Source organism: Dunckerocampus dactyliophorus, chromosome 6, assembly GCF_027744805.1.
Source record: "Dunckerocampus dactyliophorus isolate RoL2022-P2 chromosome 6, RoL_Ddac_1.1, whole genome shotgun sequence".
Classification (NCBI taxonomy): Eukaryota; Metazoa; Chordata; class Actinopteri; order Syngnathiformes; family Syngnathidae; genus Dunckerocampus; species Dunckerocampus dactyliophorus.
The window spans coordinates 29,737,611-29,756,614 of record NC_072824.1 but is presented as its reverse complement, the minus strand read 5'-3'; the positions used below and the strand labels follow the sequence as shown (position 1 = coordinate 29,756,614).

Below are 19,004 nucleotides of genomic sequence, written 5' to 3'. Positions count from 1 at the left end.
CGTCTAGAGGGCTCTAATAATAGCATTTAGAAGGTCGTAAACATGTTTTCTATGCTCTAACTATGAAAATACTCAATTTATAAATAACGAATCATCTTGTCTGGAGCTAAATAACCATGATAAACGACGGATTACTGTGTATTATATTATTACAGTCTTCTCAGGCATCTTATAAGTAAACCAATGTAACTGGTGAAATTCTTTCATTTTAGGTGTCAGCACAGGCTTCAGGGGAGGCTTCAGTGGAAACCATTATTAATAAGGTAATAAGAGGACATAAGTTGGTTTTCATTCCACTTTGTAGCCACGAATATGAGTTTCATGAAAAAAAAAATATATATTGTGGCTCAATATTTCCAAGCTCGAATTAATGTGTCAGTGAAAACTGTCCCTGTGCAGGTGGAGGATGTGTGGTGGACTACGACCTTCACTCTGCTGCAGCATGGTGACTCCAAGGAGGTCTTTATCCTGGGAGGCACAGATGATATCCAGGTAAACATACACACATACAGTACATGACATGTATTACACAGTAAGTTATAAGAGGATTTGGGAGTTCAGATGTTGTAATTTCTTTGGTTATTCTTCTTTCCGGTGTAGGTGCTCTTGGATGACAGCATTATCAACGTGGGCACAGCGGCATCGTCCCGTTATGTTGCTCCCATCAAAGCCCGCGTGGATAAACTACTGATGAGACTGATCCGCTTCAACCAAACTCTGGTAAAGGCCTCAAATACAAGAGAAGTGATGTTTACACAGTGTTTCTTTCACAAAAATATGTGCAATATATATCCAAATGGACACCTCATGAGTTACACCTGCACAATCTAATGGTCTTAACAAACATAAACATGCTTAGCCTTGTCAAAAAGGTACAGTAATCCCTCGCCACTTCACATTTCGAATTTTGCAGCTTCACTTGATCACGGGTTTTCAAAAATATGTTAATCAGCACATTGTACGTATATTTTGCCTAACTTGAGCATTTCCAAGCATAAAAATGGCTAAATGGACCTGAATACAAATATGAGGCATTCAGAAGATGCATTCAAAGATTTGATGATATGTAGTATTCTACACTGGTCGCTAGGTGTCAGTAATGTTAGCGTAATGTTTGGTGAGGGCTGCACGGTGGCCGAGTGGTTAGCATGTTGGCCACACAGTCAGGAGATGTGAAAGATCTGGTTTGGAATCTCCATCGGGCATCTTTGTATGGAGTTTGCATGTTCTCCCCGTGCATGCGTGTGTTTTCTGCGGGAACTCCAGCTTCCTTCCTTCCTCTTAACAACAATGATACAGTTAGTCATGACTGACTCCTTTTTTCAAAATTTTATTTCTATTTTAGGGGTGTTTCAGGGTTTTTGTAGATATGGTTTTAAAATGTTTATCAGCTGATTAAAAGCCTATTTCACTTTAATGCTTGTTAGCAATAAATTGGTTTCTCAAAAATGGTTTTGTCTGGTTTTGTAAATGCTTGCAATTTTTCAACTGGTCTTAACATTTTGATCAAGAGTGTCCCTCCCTCTAGTCCATGTGCCTATAAAATAATACAAAGCTGGTACACTCACTGTGTGTGAATGATGCATTTTAGCTCATAAAGAAAAAGTGGATTAAAATGTTACTTTGTTTAACTATTTGTGAGATAAAATGATGAACCTGTGCCCTCAATTTGCACTATTTCTACCTATCTCTTCTCCTGCCCAGGATGAGTGGCTTACATGCCAAAGAAACTGGCTATATTTAGAAAGTATTTTCTTGGCCCCAGACATCAAGAGGCAGCTCCCTGCGGAGTCAAAAATGTTTCTCAAAGTGGACAAGTCCTGGAAGGCCATCATGGCCAAAGTCAAAAAGATGCCCAATGCCCTGAAAGCTGCCACACAGCCTGGTAGGTGAGCACACATGGGGGGAGAAGAAGAGGTAGACATTCAGTACATGAGATAAACATTTCAACAAATTCACACACCCTAAAAGGTCATTTTTATTCTATACAGATCTCTTGGAAACTTTTCAGGAAAATAATGTTCTTTTGGACAAGATACAAAAGTGTTTGGAAGACTACCTGGAGTCCAAGAGGGTCATATTCCCCAGGTATCCATGTTTGCTGTGTTGCACATATCAAATTACTAATATATTAATCCCTTGTTTGTTATAATGAATTGGTTCCAGACCTGACTGTGGTAATTTGTGGAATTTCTGCAAGTAGGATTCCTATTTTCATAGGCAGAGCATAGAAAACCTGTTTACAACCTTCTAAATATGGTTTTTACCATATTTAAAGCCCTCTACAGATTAAATAACACCACTGTAGTCACTTTTACACTTGCATTACCCATTATAGTAGACATGATAAGAAAAAATAAGACATACAAGACATAGAAAAACAGTTTACAGTGTTTTAAATATGTTTATTAACATTATTAGAGCCCTCTAGAGATGAAATAACACACCTATGTCACATTTACACTCATATTACCCATTATAGTAGACCTAATAAGAGAAAATAAGACATACAAGACATGGAAAACCTGTTTACGACCTTCTAAATATGGGTTTTAACATCATTAGATTCAAGATTCAAGACTTTTATTGTCATATGCACAGTAAAACAGGTAGTTCTGCTATGCAATGAAATTATTGTTCTGTTCATTAGAGCTCTCTACAGATGAAATAACACACCTAGTCACCTTTACACACGTATTACCCATTATAGTAGACATAATAAGCCATATAAGACATAAATAAGCCTTGTGCTCGTGTGTGTTGCTGTAAATGTGTTCCGGTGCCAGGTGAGCAGAGTACGCGGGTGGACAGGAAGTGACGTCGTGGGTTAAGCTGTTGAGTTTTAGCTTGGTAGGGCTTACAGCCGCAACAGTAGCCCGTGTTAGGTTTTATTGTGCCTGTAGTGAGATCATTCAAACCTGCAACAAAAGCCTGTTGTTCCGGCGATCAATCTAGTGCTTGTGTGTCTCACCAACCATTACTGACACCTAGTGACCAGTGTAGACTACTACGTATCATCACAACGTCTTTGAATGAGTCTCCTGAATGCCTTATATTTGTATTTTACTTCAGTTAGTCATTTTTAAGCTTGAAAAGCCTTCATTTAACATCTGCCTAAATTTGCTTAAATATGCAATTTTTTGACAAAATAAAGCCGTATTCACCCACAAAACAGCATGATTTCATAATTTATATATTTTTGAAATGAAAGCCGCAAAAACCGAAGCGTGAAGTGGCGAAGGATTACTGTACTGTGGATCCCCATACATTCGTGGATTTTTGTTAAAAAATCATAAATTTTTTCCTCCAAAAATGGGCCATTTGTACATCCACCAATGTTTCAAAAAGCCTGTTTATGTCTTTATGCTTCACTGGTAATGTGTTTTTCCTCAAACGCTGAGAGTTCGCCCTACGTTCAGTCGTCCTTGAGTGCACCATAGTCGCGCGCTGTGACTTGTGCTTTTATTGGAAATGTTGATCTGAAATCGGAGGAGAGCGTCAACGTCAAGGTAGCAGGAGGGTATGGAGGGGCAGGGGTGACATTTTTATGGGCTGTCATCATTTGCACAAGCGAGATCTACTGTATGCTGTTTGCCTCCTACTTCCTTGTTTGTTTTTTTAATTCTTCCTTTACCATGGACATAATTATCATTGCTTCTCACCTGACTTGTGACATGATCTGCAATGTGTCTTCCCATTCCAGGTTCTACTTCTTGTCTAATGATGAACTGCTGAAGATCTTAGCCCAGACCAGGAACCCACAAGCGGTGCAGCCTCACCTGAGAAAATGCTTTGATGCAATTACACACCTGGAGTTTGCTTTGGTGTCTGACCAGTCAGCTACAGGTACAGCTACAATGGAGCCTGGTGAACAGGAGAAGGTCTACACCAAGGATATCTTGAATATGGTCTCCCCTGAAGGAGAAAAGGTCAGTCATGGTTACGTGAAAACAAATAAGATTTAAGATCTGGATGAAAAATATGGAAATTCTGACTGGTTGCATGACAAATGTTAGTCGTGCGCTCCCACCACTGTGTTTCCCCACACATTCATTTATTTATGGCAGCCCACCACAAATAAAGCAACGCAATTTGTGGTTGGTAGCTCCCACCGTGAGTAGAGGTGTGCGTACGCAACTCTGCCACATGTCACGCCCTCGCCACGCCTCCACTTCACCATATAAGGTCAATGCAAAATGACTCAAAACGTGGCGTCCATATTTACAGAACCTCGATTGCATTGTTGCGGCGGTGGCCGCCGGCGTCCTGAATCACGGCTTCAGAACATTCCGAAACAGAAACAAAGCATTCCTGCGATGGAGCAAATAGATCTCGTATAAGACGTACACAACTGCGGCTAAGCGGTGTTGTTTTATTGTCGTGTGTAAGCGTAGGTGGGTTTAACCAAAGGTCTGAAGGCGAGAGGTAACGTGGAAGAGTGGCTTTGCAAGGTGGAGGAGGCCATGTACAACTCACTGCGACAGCTCAGCAAGGCTGCCATTGCAGACTATCAACTGCAGTCCAGGGAGGAATGGGTGGTGTCCGGCTTTCCTTCTCAGGTACCGAATGTACACATACACACCTTCACTTTTCCTTCCGTCCGCGTTTCCATTTTTTTTCCCTTCAGTGCACCATTATTTGCAAGGTCCACGCATTCTGACTCTATCTGATCAGGTCTAGTGTAGCATGTATAAAAATCCTCCACCTTATCCTTCTCTCTATCTTTCTTCTCGGTCTTTGTCCACTAGGTGGTGTTAACAATCTCCCAGATGATGTGGTGCAAGGATATGGAAGCCTGTCTGGAGGGAGACCATGACCACTTTGCTGCCTTGCAGGAGTTTGAACACACCAACTTTGATGTAAAGCGGAATAGTTTAGGCTTTCATAACTGAAAACAAAATGTAGCTGTCCAACATGGTGTCCTGGTGTGTGTTTCAGAGGCTAAATGCCCTGGCAGCTTTGGTCAGAGGACACCTACCCTCTCTACACCGCAATATCATCACTGCCCTCATCACCATCGATGTACACGCCCGCGACATCGTGACAGATTTAGTCCAACAAAAGGTGTTATTGTACACACACGCACACACACTTCTTTGGCTTCATACAGGGGTGTCCAAACTTTTTCCAGCAGGGGCCCCATAGTGACAAATGAAAGGATGCAAATTTGCCACTTAAATATTTTGTAAAGCTACACATGTAGCTATGCTAACAAGTTATATATATTTCATCTCAGCTTTGCCATACAGGAGAAAAATCATATTATTCATATCAACTTCAGCTTTTGCTCTTCTTTTCCCGTTTTTGCTGTTGATGTTTTTTAACTTTTACAAATATTTAAACTTTCTTCTTAATAGTCTTTGCATATTTTCTTCTCGTAATATAATAACTTTATTCCCATAATATTACTTTTTCCCCCCATCCTAATTTTTATTATTTAATTTATTCTCATAAAATTGTGAGTTTTTTGTCCTAATATTTTGACTTTATTGTAGAATTAAAGCTGTTTTTCCATTTCTGCTCTTTTTTTGCCAACTATTTCAACTTTCTTCTTGTAATTTTATGACTTTATTCCCATAATATTTTGACTTTATTGGCTTTTTTCCCAACACAAAAATTACAACATCATTTAGTTTTGTTTGTTTTTCATAATATTATAATGTTTGAAAAAACATATTTTTTCTTCCATATTTCAACTAAAATGAGATTATTTTTCCGTTATTCTCGTAAAATTTAGACTTTTTTTCCTCATTAGAATGCAACTTTTTTTCTTTTAATATTTTGACTTTATTTTTGTAAAATTACAGCTGTTTTTTCCATTTCCGCTGTTGTCTTTTTTCCAACTATTTCAACTTTCTTCTTGTGAATTTTCTTCTCATAATATTAAGACTTTATTCCCATAATATTATAACTTGTTCCCAAACCAAAAAATTAGAACATCATTTTGCTTTGTTCCTCATTACACTACGACTTTAAAAAATAACGTTTTTTTTCTCTAATATTTGAACTCTATGCTACTAAAATTAGATTAATTTTCCTCATAATATTACGACTTTATTCTCATTAGATTACAACTTTTTTCTCTTAATAGTTGGACTTTATTGTTGTAAAATTACATCTGTTCTTTTCAATTTCTGCTGTTTTTTTGTTTAATTTTCCAACGTTTTAAACTTTACATTTTCTTCTTGTAATATTAAGACATAATATTTTGAATGTGTTCCCATAATATTATAACTTTTTTTCCAACCCAAAAATTACAACATAATTTTGTTTTTGTTTGCTTTAAAAAAAAACAACATATTTTTTCTTTAATATTTCAGCTCTGTGCGACTATAGTGACATTATTTTTCCTCATAATATTATGTTCTTTTTTTTCTCTTTACAACACTAACTTTTTTCTGATTTTGACTTTATTGTTGCAAGATTACAGCTGTTTTTTCCATTTCTGCAAGTTTGTTTTTATTTTTCAACTTTTCTTCTACCCTGCGATTGGCTGGCGACCAGTCCAGGGTGTACCCTGCCTCTCGCCCGAAGTCAGCTGGGATAGGCTCCAGCATACCCACGACCCTAGACCCTAGAAGATGGATGGATGGAAGTTTTCTTGTAAATTTTCTTCTTGTAATATTATGTTGTCTTTTTTCTTTAATATTTCAAGCCTACGCTACAAAAATGATTATTTTTCCTCATAATATTACAAAGTTATTCTCGTAAAAAAAAATCTTGTGACATTATGACTTTATTCTTGCAAGATTACAGCTGTTTCCACTAATATGACATTATTTTACCTCATAATATTACGACATTCTTCTCTACTTCTCTACTACTACTTTTTTCTGTTAATATTTTGAATTATTCTGATAAAATTACTGCTGATTTTTCTATTTTTTGCTGCTGTTTTTTTCTTTTCTTTTAGTTTTCTTGTTCATTCATTCTATTTTTAGAATGTGACCAATAGAGAAACAGCCACACTTTGGACAACCCTGACTTAATGTGTAAATGTTATTTGCGAAAGTGAAGAGCACATTCATGCGAAGATAACTGATGCCTGATCTTCTAGGTGGACTCCAGGACTAACTTTGAATGGCAGAGACAGTTACGCTACTACTGGGACCTTGACATAGACAACTGTGTAGCCACCATGGCCTTATCCACGTACATTTATGCTTATGAATACCTAGGAGCCTGCCCTCGGCTGGTCATCACTCCACTCACGGTAACACAGCCTGCACAACAAGTGGCACAGAATATGTAAATCTGTGTAAACTACACTCCAGTGTGTACGTGGGCCATTCCGGAGTTTGTGTATCCCTTACCATGCCTACGAACATGCAGGACCGTTGCTACTTATGTCTGATGGGAGCTCTCCAGTTGGACCTGGGAGGGGCTCCAGCCGGGCCCGCAGGGACGGGCAAAACCGAGACCACAAAGGATTTGGCTAAAGCCTTGGCCATTCAGTGTGTGGTCTTCAATTGTTCTGATGGACTTGACTACAAGGTGAGATGATGATGATAGTTGGTTCATACTCACTCGGTTTAGTGATGAGAAGATGCTAACAACTCACGAAGTTCAGTTAACGAGAACACTTTTTTTCGGCAGATGATGGGACGTTTCTTCAGTGGACTCGCTCAGTCCGGTGCCTGGTGCTGCTTTGATGAGTTTAATCGAATCGATATCGAGGTGTTGTCAGTCATTGCACAGCAGCTCATCACCATACGGAATGCCAAAGCTGCTAAGGTATGACGTGGCAAAGCTGACTACTAGATTTTTTTTTTCTCTTTTTGAAAGACGTGATCACAATCAAACACTTTTGCACTGTGCAGCATTTTAATATTCCTTAACTCATTCAATCCCAGCCGTTTGTCAACAGACAACCCCCTCAGTAGCGGCCATTTTAGATGATTTTGACTGATTTTTCAAGGCACACAGAACATTGTGTTCTATGGCTATATAAACATGGAACCGACCAAAAGAAAGGTTAGACTCCTGTCTTTCATCACCTTTTTCCGTTCTTGAGTAATCAGCAATAGAACATAGGTAAGTTTCAGGAAATATCAACTAAAATATCCCAACTAAAAAAGGGAGAAAATTAGCTTTTTGTGAAAAGATACATTTCACGCATAACTTTCACTTTGACCATTTTTCTTTTGCTTTTGGGAGAGCTCAAATATCTAAACAACTGCACCACAACATAAAAAACATCAAAATAACAATTTACACCATCAACTATTTACAATTTTCACTTTTGGAAGTAAACTGTGTGGCGCACACGTGCGTGTGCATGCGTTAAAATGTCCCTACAATGCGTAACCTTCTGCACGCTACACTCCTCCACGCTCTCTCACTTCCTCCTTGCAGTCGAGCGTGTTAATACATGCAAAAGATGCATGCCGAGCTCTTATCAAATGCACTTCTGCCACCTTGTGGACGTTTTTACTGCTTAAAACTGCATGAAAAGTCACCTCTTTTATTGTGCACTGCCGTCATCACCTCTTTTTGCTTCTGATGCAAAAAAGCATACAAATACGTCTTTGGTATTGAATGAGTTAAAGTCGATCACTTGTCTGTCTTTTCAGCTTACCAAGTTTCGATTTGAAGGCCGAGAGATCAAGCTGGTGATGACCTGTGCTGCTTTTATTACCATGAACCCAGGCTACGCTGGAAGATCGGAGCTGCCTGATAACCTGAAATCGCTCTTTAGACCCTTAACCATGATGGTGCCAAACTATGCGCTCATTGCAGAGGTGAGACCGTTGGATGAAAGAGCATAAAGAAAGAGCATCTTTTTCACGACACATTGTCTACTTGCATTCTCTGCAGGTGATTTTATACTCGGAAGGATTCGAGTCCAGTAAGATTTTAGCGAGGAAGATGACGCAGATGTACAAGTTGTGCTCTGAGCAGCTGTCCCAGCAGGACCACTACGACTTTGGAATGAGAGCCGTCAAGTCTGTGCTGGTCATGGCAGGGTCAGAGAATCACACATTAACTCATTCAATCCCAGCCATTTTTCAAAAGACAACCTGTTCACTACCAGCCATTTTAGAATATTTTGACTGATCTGTCAAGGCGCACAGAATATTGTGTTCTATGGCTATATAAACATGGAACCGACCAAAAGAAAGATTAGACTCCTCTTTCATCAGAAGAAAAACCGTTTCTACCTTTTTCCGTTCTTTAGTAATCAGCAGTAGAACATAGGTATGTTTCAGGAAAATATCAGTTCCTGACTATAACAGGGAGAAAAACAGCTTTTTGGGAAAGATACATTTCAAGCACAACTTTCACTTTGACACAAATATTTGTTGCTTTTGTGACAGCTCAAATATCTAAACAACTTTGTGGCCGTTTTTATGACTTAAAACTCCCGTCAAAGTGCCATCCATCAGTGTGTAGGTGCATCATCACCTCGTTTTGTCTCTCGTGCAAAAAACGTCAAAGACGTAGAAATACGTTTTAGGGATTGGGAGTTTGGGATTATAAAAATGTAGAAATACATGTTAGGTATTGAAAGAGTCAACAGTACAGTAGATCCTTGCTATTTGTGGGGGTTACGACCTTGGACCACCCACAATGTCTGTTTTGACACTCCACTACCAGGGGGCTCCAAACTTTTTGCACCAAGGGCCACATACTGAAATATCAAAGGAAAATTCAATTGGTTTATTTTATTTTTTTATTTAGAGTTATTAGTGTCATTATTTCAGCCTTTTCACTTTAAGTTGTGTTTTTTTTTTCTGTTTTTGCTGTCTTATTTCTACAATGTGCCACAGGCCAGTAGAATACAAGCTACGGGCCGCAAAAGGCCCCTGGCCTGCACATTGGACACCCCTGCTCTACCAAAAGCCAACAGGACGTCATCAAGCCAAACACCTCTCTCACTCACAGTGCAACCAAAAAGAACACATGCGGAACACACAATGTAACTGCAGCACACGGACTATGCAAGTATCTAAATGGACGCTTATATATGCAAAACAACACCAATTTATACAGATGTTCAACCCGCAAGGCATGCTGTGGTAGTGTGCACGTGGGCTTCCCAGCGTGCCTTGCAGGTTATAAAATAGTATCAAATGGTATTGTTTTGTATGTATGTGAGCGTGTAAGCTATCTATTTTGATACCTATTTTGACCTGCGATACCTTTGTGTTTGCACGTGAGATGCAAATGAGATGGATTTGCTCTCAGTAAATGGCCTAATTATGGAAATTAGAAGCACAAAATGGTTTGTCCTCTGTTTACGACCTTGTAAATACGGGTTTTAACATTTAGATTATAACACCCCTATAGTCGCCTTGACACTCCTATTACTCAACATAGTAGGCATAATATAGTCTCACACATGTTAGCAGTTTGTTGGTGTTCCTTTTTTACTTCCTGCTCCGTACAGTACCTCCTACAGTGGCTATTGTCTCATCAATGTACCATTACTGACACCTAGTGACCAGTGTAGAATACTACATACAGTGTCATCACGTCTTTCATCATTCAGTTCATTTTGCCATTTTTACAGGCTGTATTCGACCATGAAACAGCGATGATTTGTATATTAATATATTTTTTAAAATGACATTTGAAGCGTAAAATGGCGAGGGCGAACTGTAGATGCTTGCTTGAGAATATAAACAGTAGACGGTGCACTGTACAGCAATGCCAACAAAACAGTTGATCGATTGCTTGCACGTGACTTGGGTCTACGAAGGACAGCTGAAGAACATTTCGCAGTTAAAGAAAGAAATGAGGTTAAAGTCAATGCCAAGGTTTTGAGTCACAAAACCAACAGTTGTTGTTGCTCTGCATGAGTGCATAAATAGACTGATGCTGATTGGATGCTCCCAGGCTGTTGGTTATGGGCTTATAACTCCAGTAATTGACATGTGATGTATGTCTTCTCCTTGTTGGTCCCGTATTCGGTCTCCTTTTTGTCTGCCGCTTCCACAACACTCATTAATCCCCCACTTTAACGACTCTGTAATCTTTTTACTGTTTTTTAAATGAGCATGGCCAACTTGTCAGGATCAGATGCAATGTACAACATTGAATTCTCACCTCACTTTAGCTGTATGGGTACGCTTTTAGTACCATACATCTATGTGTGTGCTGACTCAATTTCCTTCCAATCGGGCTAAATAGACCGTAAATAACCGTATCGATCTTAAAATCTCAGCCATGTGGCTTATTAATGAGTGTAAAGGTGTGTTTGATTGCATATGTGGCTGCCGCCCCCAACCCCACCAGTAAACATACATATGGCTGTGAAAAGATGTTTATATAACATGTATAATGCTTTACAGCCTTGTTGCTATCATGGAATAGTGTTTATGTAAATAAGACATGACTTGCTCTGTTCTGTGGCAACTTTGACATCGTTCTTCTTGTCTATTTTTTTCCTGTGTACCGGCAGAATAGCATCCTTTTTCAAAAGTCGTTTATACCCTACTTTGAAGCCAAATGCTTCTTGTAAAGGTGTTCCTTAATAGCAGTCATCAGTGAAATGATCACCGCAAAGAACAGAACTCCAGGTGGGCGTCCATCTGTCTCTCGTCTGCTGCACTCGCTTTCTCCATTTTTGTCTTAAACCTTCCTCCGTTTGAAAATAAAACAAACTTCCAGCATCACTTCAATACTATGAACATCCAGCAGCAACATAATGTATTGGCATGACTGCTATTTTGATGAAAAATATACTGAACCAAGTCAACTATCTACCTGTAGATGCGTTTGTTTACTCTGTCACCCTGATGACGTCACTTCTGGAAATGAGGCTGAATAGCGAGAGCTAGCTCGTCATGGGTGACGCCATGAACTATAGATGTAATTTTTGCAAATTTATCGTTCACTTTCAAAAATTTTACAATGTAGAACATAATTACAAACAATATATAACATATTTAAGCAAAGTTGATGAATCATGTCAGGGATCCTTTAAGACCATGCAAGCTTCCTTGGGCATGCATATCATCCTATCATCTCTTTTTAGGTCACTAAAGAGAGAAAATCCTCACCTGAGTGAGGATGTGGTTCTTATCAGAGCTCTGCGGGATTCCAATCTGCCAAAGTTCCTTACAGATGATGCAGAACTGTTTGGGTAAGTATGACGTTTTATTAGATGGTATACATTTTCATTTCTTCTTGCAGAATTCTTACTGGTAAAATATCATGTACACTGTATGTATAAAACTAATTATTGTGCAATATGTGTGCAATGTTTGCAAATCCTCCAGTGGCATCCTGTCTGACCTGTTCCCTGGCGTGTGCATCCCGGAGCATGACTACGGTATCCTGCATTCAACCATTGTCGACTGTATAGTCAAGCGAAACCTGCAGCCCCTGGCCACCATGGTCAATAAGGTGCAAATAACTATTATACATTTACATTTATTTTTAGGTAAGACATTACAATTAATTGGAAAAAGTATTAGAGTTACTCACAACAAACACTTTGCTGTACATAATTTACTCTTCACATTAGGGCTGTAACGATTCGATTCGTATCACGGTTCACGGTTGCCGATACGATTCAAGAACAATTTTGATCCTTTTAGAACGATTATGGAACTTTTTAGCCAAAATTCAACCAGTGTGACTGTGAAATAAATACTACAAAAATTAGTTAAAAACGCAATACAAAATCAGGATGAACAGACGATGGTATAGCTTGCATGATGAATCGTTGACTTTAAATAGTGTAATCCAAATCTGCACTTTGCATCCTAAAGTGAGGGACATTATGCACACTTTTCAGCAAATGAATGTGGTACGGTATGTTCAATTAGGGGGCTTTTTTGTGTTGATAATCCTCCTGATCAGAGCAGCCAGTTGAAAGAACGGTGCAGCAACTAGCAAGTAATGTGGCCCCCTTGTACCTTTTGCCGCTGAAGGGTTGGGATGGGTCCTCCATCTTGATGGACACGATCGACCCGAACTACCCTCGCGATCGACCTGGAGGTCGCGATCGAATGTGCACCCCTGTCTTATACTCTTTTATCTGCAAATCGTTTGACATTGTTCACTTGAAAGCGCCGAACAAAAGACTAGACTCGTTTGCGAACATTGCGTCACTATGAGCTAGGGGGGGTCCCAAGATCTCGCGAGATTGAAAATGGGTTGAAAATGAAAATGTGCCGCACGGTGGCCCAGTGGTTAGCATGTTGCAGAAATTGCATCTTTGGATTAATTTTGTGAAACAACTGGAATTTTCAAACGTACTATTCTGTTTTGATCACCAGGTTATCCAATTGTATGAGACCATGATCGTGCGACATGGTGTCATGCTGGTTGGGCCAACTGGTGGGGGAAAGACTGCCGTTTACACCGTCTTGGCAGATACGCTGGTCACCCTTTATAACTCAGAGTACAAGACCAGCAACCCCTTCTATCAGCCTGTCAAGACTTACGTTCTCAACCCCAAGTCGGTCACCATGGGAGAACTCTATGGAGAGGTACTTTGAAAAGGGAGGCGTAAAGACTCAAATGTTGTTTTTTTTGTGCAAATTCACACGTTTCTGTATTTCTGTTTTTAAAATCGGATACCAGGTTAACAACCTGACCCTGGAATGGCGTGACGGACTAATGGCGCTGAGCGTCCGTGACGCGGTAGACGACGCCACCAATGACCACAAGTGGGTGATCTGCGATGGGCCGGTTGATGCCCTATGGATTGAGAACATGAACACTGTGCTGGATGACAACAAGATGCTCTGCCTGGCTAACAGTGAAAGGATCAAACTATCACCATCCATACACATGGTGTTTGAGGTCTGAGTTCTATGCCAACTGTGTTCACTGTCCTTCATTAACTTGATGTATTTGCATACCCCCAAAATCCAAAATACTGTTCTTTCAGGTGCAGGATTTGGCTGTGGCATCACCAGCCACAGTCAGTCGCTGTGGGATGGTGTTCATTGACCCGGATGAACTCAAGTGGATGCCCTACGTTCAGACATGGATCAGTGGTCTAGGCTCCAAAGTAGGACAGTACATTTCTGTCAAAATGACTGTAACGCTCTCTGCATATTCACGATTCAGCGTTCACGACCCAGCATATTCACAGATAGTTGATCAAAATAGAATGTTTTTATTTGTGGGAAAATTCAGTATAATAATATCATCTCCATAATTAGGCTACTAGTGGTAGAAAACCCATCCCCTGTGCCCTACATTGGTAAAACAGAGAAGGCAGAGAAGCAGACTCACACATCACAAATTCACAAATCAACAAGAGGTCATTAAAGAAAAATTCCTACCTCACTCACAGTGCAAACAAAAGCACACAACATAACTACCACACGAGCTATCGAAACAGATGCTTGCACACTAATATGCATGCAAAACAATACTTTTTTACAAGCAAAACCTTTAAGAAACACAAGCGAAACTTTGAATTTCATGGCAAACATTTTTTGAATTGTAAACAAAAGCAGCATTTTTAATAATTTTGGTCAAAATAATTTTATTTGAAAATCTGTATTAGTTTTTTTTTCTTTTTCCCCACCCAAAGAGTGAAGTTGAAACACAACCAAAACTTTAAGAAATGTTTTGAATTGTAAACAAAAGCAGCATTTAAAAAACAATAGTAAAAAATTATTTTATTTGCAAAAGGTTTTACATAGAAAGAAAATAAAACAAAAAAATAAAAACAAAAAATAAAACATATATATATATATATATTAAATCTAATCTAAATCTACTATACACTGAAAAAAGTCTGGATTAACATTTATTTTAAAAAAAACCTCAGTAACTTTTTCCACGTAGACAATCAAAGTAAATACAGTATTAAGTGTCATCATTCTCAAGTCAGCTCTACTTGCTTTTTAAGAATGATTTAAAAAAAACATCTTAAGTAACACCCATCTATCCATCCGCTTATTGTAATTCAGGTTGCGGGGGTATGCTGGAGCCTATCCCAGCTGACTTTGGGCAAGAAGCGGGGTACACGCTGGACTGGTCGCCAGCCGATCGCAGGGCACATACAGACAATCATTCACGCTCACATTGGTACCTATGGACAATTTAGAGTCGCCAGTTGACTGAACATGCATATTTGTGGAATGTGGGAGTAATCTCACACACGCACGGGGAGAGCATGTGAACGCCACACAGATGTCCAAGCGGTGATTCGAACATCTTAAATAACATTTACTTTATTAGCATATTGCTTTACCTCATAAAACGTCAAAAATGTGTAGTTATTTTTACTTAGACTGTGCTTGCAAATTATTTACATTTTCTCAAGTAATCCTTACTTGCTTATTAAAAATGTAATTCCAAGTCTATTTTTCTTAAACTTTGAAGCCAGCAGTGAAGCTGATTTATGACCATGTTCTAATCTTGTGACATCGCCTACTGTATACTTCAGAACTACTGCTAATCGAGTTATAAGGGAAGTCTCAAGGAGCATGTCAAACCCCCGGAAATCGCAGGAGATTGTTATTCAATATAACAGTCTGACTCACGGTGTCTTCCTCCGCTAAAATCACCACACAGCAACTTAACACTCAAAAAGTAGCTAGTAAATATACAAGATAAGTACCAATGCGAGTTAAAAATAACAAACAACAGCTATTTTATCACTGAAGACGCTCAGCTGTGATCAGTCGAGGGTGTACCCCGCTTATCATCCAAGGCTTAAGCTTCCTGCGACCCTGAATACAAGATGCAGCAGTGACAATGGATGGTTGGATCGATGCGACACACACACACACACCAAAATGTACCGTTCCAAACTGAAAGTTCCCACCACTATCCTCGATGCTTGTAGTAAATGTCTTTCTCGCCTCATACCTTGCCGCCCCTCCAGTTCCCAGAAGCAGTGAAGACATGTTTGCTGGAGTTATTTGAGCAGTATGTGGAGGATGGTCTACAGTATGTGCTGAAACACTGCACCCAAGCAATTCGCCAGGTGGACATCAGTAAAGTCACCACCCTTTGTTCTCTGCTGGAAGCACTGCTGCTGGGCAAAGAAGGACTCGATTTCAATATGGTACTTTCTTATTGATAAGAGTACAAAATGTAAAGATTTTATCCAAGTGTTGTAGCAAGGAGAAGACGAAGGCTTACGTAGTACAGTTTGACACATTTCATGATGTACTGGTGTCACGTTTTATGTGTGTTGCAGGATTCCAAGCGCCTCAACGATGTACTATGCCAGACTTTCATATTTTGCTACTTATGGGCAATCGGAGGCAACCTGCCCAGCGTTCACTGGGATGATTTTGACAACTTTATCAGAGAGCAATTTAAAGACAACAGCAATGCTAAGGTACATGTTCACATGGACTGTTGTCTTACAGTTTACTGTATGTAAAAGATCCTAGTAGATCCTAGTACAGTAGAATTCTGAGATCTGATCAGTGAATGCCTTTGCATTCTGTCTTTTGTAGATCCCCACCGGCGGAGCCCTGTGGGATGTGTACATGAACTTTACCAAAATGTCTTTGGTTCAATGGGAGAAAATAATACCTTCATTTGCATACAACAGCGAGCAACCATTTTTTGAAATGCTGGTTCCCACCGCAGACACGGTCCGCTATGGCTATTTGATGGAAAAACTGCTATCTGTCCGTCATTCCATACTCTTCACTGGTTCTACCGGAGTGGGGAAGGCAAGTAATAACACCATAGAATTCTTCCTTTTTGGTGGTACTATTCTAAATGTACAGCATCTATAAAACACACTTCACACATACCGTATTATTGTAAAGCTACTGTGAGCTGTAGTGTTATTAAAATAATGTTTGTGTCTTTCCCAGTCCGTGATAGCTCGAGGCCTTCTCAACAGTATCCAGGAAAAGAGTGGCTATGTTCCTGTTTACATCAACTTTTCTGCTCAGACCTCCTCTGCCCGCACACAAGAAATCATCGAGTCCAAGCTGGAGAAAAAGCGGAAGAACATGCTTGGTACACAGAACTCCAGTTTGGTTCATCCAAATAAAATAAGTGACAGTGTCAGTATCAGTACGTTTATGTCACTTCTTCCGATCGTCTGACTTTCCACCCGTGTAGGCGCACCAAAGGACAAGCGGATCGTGGTGTTTGTGGATGATCTGAATATGCCCAAGCTGGACAGCTACGGCTCGCAGCCCCCCATCGAACTCCTGCGTCAGTTCCAGGACTTTTCTGGGTTTTATGACAGGGAGGCATTCTTCTGGAAGGAGATACAGGTACACACGTTGGCAGTTGATGGATGTAAAACTTGATGTTAAACGTGGTGTGTATAAGCCAAGAATAAATAGCAAAAAAAACGGCAGTAATTGATATCCCCATTAAAATGTCTATTTTTTTGCCTTACAACCTTACCTCACTCACCAAAAACCACAGGTAACACAAGTGGAACACACAATGTAACTGCATCGCAAAGCAGGTGTCAAAATAAACACATACACACTAATACGATACTAGCATTTATTTATTTAGCATGGCTAGCAAGTCTGCTGGCTAACTTCCTGTTGGAGAAGGGGTCCACCTGCGCTTTCCAGCATGCCTTGCAGGTACTATCAGTACTATTAGTAGACAGTAATCCCGCGCTGATTGCGGTTAATTGGTTACAGACCCAACAGTGGTGTGTGAATTTCCACGAAGTAGCATTCCTTACATAGCATTCCTTATCTGCTGTTTACGACCTTCTAAATATTGATTTTTAACATTATTAGAGCCCTCTGGACATGAAATAACAGCCTTATAGCCACCTTTGCACTTTATTACCCAATATAGTACACATAATAAAAGAAAATAAGACATTTAGGACGTAAATAAGAATTGTGCTTGTGCGTGTTGCTGTAAATGTGCTTCGGTAATGGAGGAGCTCACAATTCATTTAGCCAATTTCACCTCCCCCGTACGTGTTTGTTAATCTCGAGTTATGAGAAGGAAAGTAGACTCACACACCAGATTAGATTTACAAAATGTATTGAAAAATGCAGTAAGGCAGACAGAATAATTTAGCAATTCAGAGCTCCGGACTATTTCTCTTCCCATGGACACCTTCCGCCTCCTCTCCGAATGAAGAGAAACAAGTCCCGATCGATGGTCCCCTCTGCTTTTTTATCATTGTTTTGCTCAGACCATTGGCGCCAGTCTCTCCAAAGATAACTTTCTCCCGAATTCTTTGATGAAGTTGTGTGACGCCAGCAGGTGATAGTCACTGAGTTGTTGACACCATGTAGCGTAAACATGACATACTTTTCCCCAGTATGTCTCAAGGCTTACTGACTTGTTCTTGCCCTTATCTGGCTGCTGGTCCCGGCTGGCCTTCACTATGCGTGAGCACTCACTATCTCTTTAACCTTTGACACACTTCAACAGTTGTTCATCTACTCAGCTAATTATTTCATAAAGTATTATTTCTATAACTACTGTACTTGTAATCACTCACTAAATTATTAGATTAATTGATTAAACAGTTCTATCTATACTGCACTTATTTTAAGGCACTCACTACAAGTAATAAACATCAATGCAAACAGTTATTTTAAAATCTACTTGTATATGTTACTTAATAAAATCACTCAGTAAGTCGTTTTTTGCCTACAGCGGCCAGGGATGATTGTACATGCATATTAGTGGTGCAGTTACATCGTGTGTTCCACATGTGTTACTGTTTTGCATACTTCTGTTGTTTTGTGTGGTGTGGGTAAGGCATAAATATCAAGCTACAAATATTTGCACATTTGCAAATATAAATTTTATACAATTTATTACCACATATTTATAAATGATCACCAGTTTAGGGTAAATCAGATGGGTTTCATGCCAAAAAAGTGTGAATTTGCGAATATGTGGGCATCCACTGGACTTGGATAAAATGTCTTGTGGGAGATATGCTTTCCTGTTTTAGTTTTGATGGCACTTTTCATTCTCTTCTCAAGGACATGACGATTGCTGCAGCGTGTGCTCCCCCGGGAGGAGGACGCAACCCCGTGACACCCCGATTTATCCGACACTTCAGCATGCTGTGCCTGCCCACGCCCTCAGAACAAAGCCTCAAACAGATCATCATTGTC

At 39.7% G+C, this 19,004-nt stretch overlaps 1 protein-coding gene across 6 annotated transcripts in view; it reads left to right on the top strand.

The window, feature by feature from the left end:
- The window catches only part of dnah6 (dynein, axonemal, heavy chain 6), a 67,542-nt gene that overhangs the window by 16,622 nt on the left and 31,916 nt on the right, over positions 1-19,004 (top strand). For all 6 annotated transcript variants that reach the window (XR_008570677.1, XR_008570678.1, XM_054779058.1 and 3 more), the window contains 25 exons: positions 213-263; positions 400-492; positions 601-720; positions 1,705-1,885; positions 1,992-2,088; positions 3,704-3,929; positions 4,395-4,559; positions 4,749-4,859; positions 4,939-5,064; positions 7,058-7,213; positions 7,333-7,494; positions 7,597-7,734; positions 8,574-8,741; positions 8,818-8,966; positions 11,981-12,088; positions 12,225-12,351; positions 13,230-13,442; positions 13,537-13,758; positions 13,847-13,969; positions 15,803-15,985; positions 16,121-16,264; positions 16,386-16,607; positions 16,755-16,902; positions 17,008-17,165; positions 18,870-19,001. Coding sequence is in view for 4 of the 6 variants with exons in the window: in XM_054779058.1 (XP_054635033.1) it covers positions 213-263; positions 400-492; positions 601-720; positions 1,705-1,885; positions 1,992-2,088; positions 3,704-3,929; positions 4,395-4,559; positions 4,749-4,859; positions 4,939-5,064; positions 7,058-7,213; positions 7,333-7,494; positions 7,597-7,734; positions 8,574-8,741; positions 8,818-8,966; positions 11,981-12,088; positions 12,225-12,351; positions 13,230-13,442; positions 13,537-13,758; positions 13,847-13,969; positions 15,803-15,985; positions 16,121-16,264; positions 16,386-16,607; positions 16,755-16,902; positions 17,008-17,165; positions 18,870-19,001 (3,723 nt within the window). In the remaining 2 variants the exon portion in view is untranslated. The remainder of the gene's footprint in view (positions 1-212; positions 264-399; positions 493-600; positions 721-1,704; positions 1,886-1,991; positions 2,089-3,703; positions 3,930-4,394; positions 4,560-4,748; positions 4,860-4,938; positions 5,065-7,057; positions 7,214-7,332; positions 7,495-7,596; positions 7,735-8,573; positions 8,742-8,817; positions 8,967-11,980; positions 12,089-12,224; positions 12,352-13,229; positions 13,443-13,536; positions 13,759-13,846; positions 13,970-15,802; positions 15,986-16,120; positions 16,265-16,385; positions 16,608-16,754; positions 16,903-17,007; positions 17,166-18,869; positions 19,002-19,004) is intronic.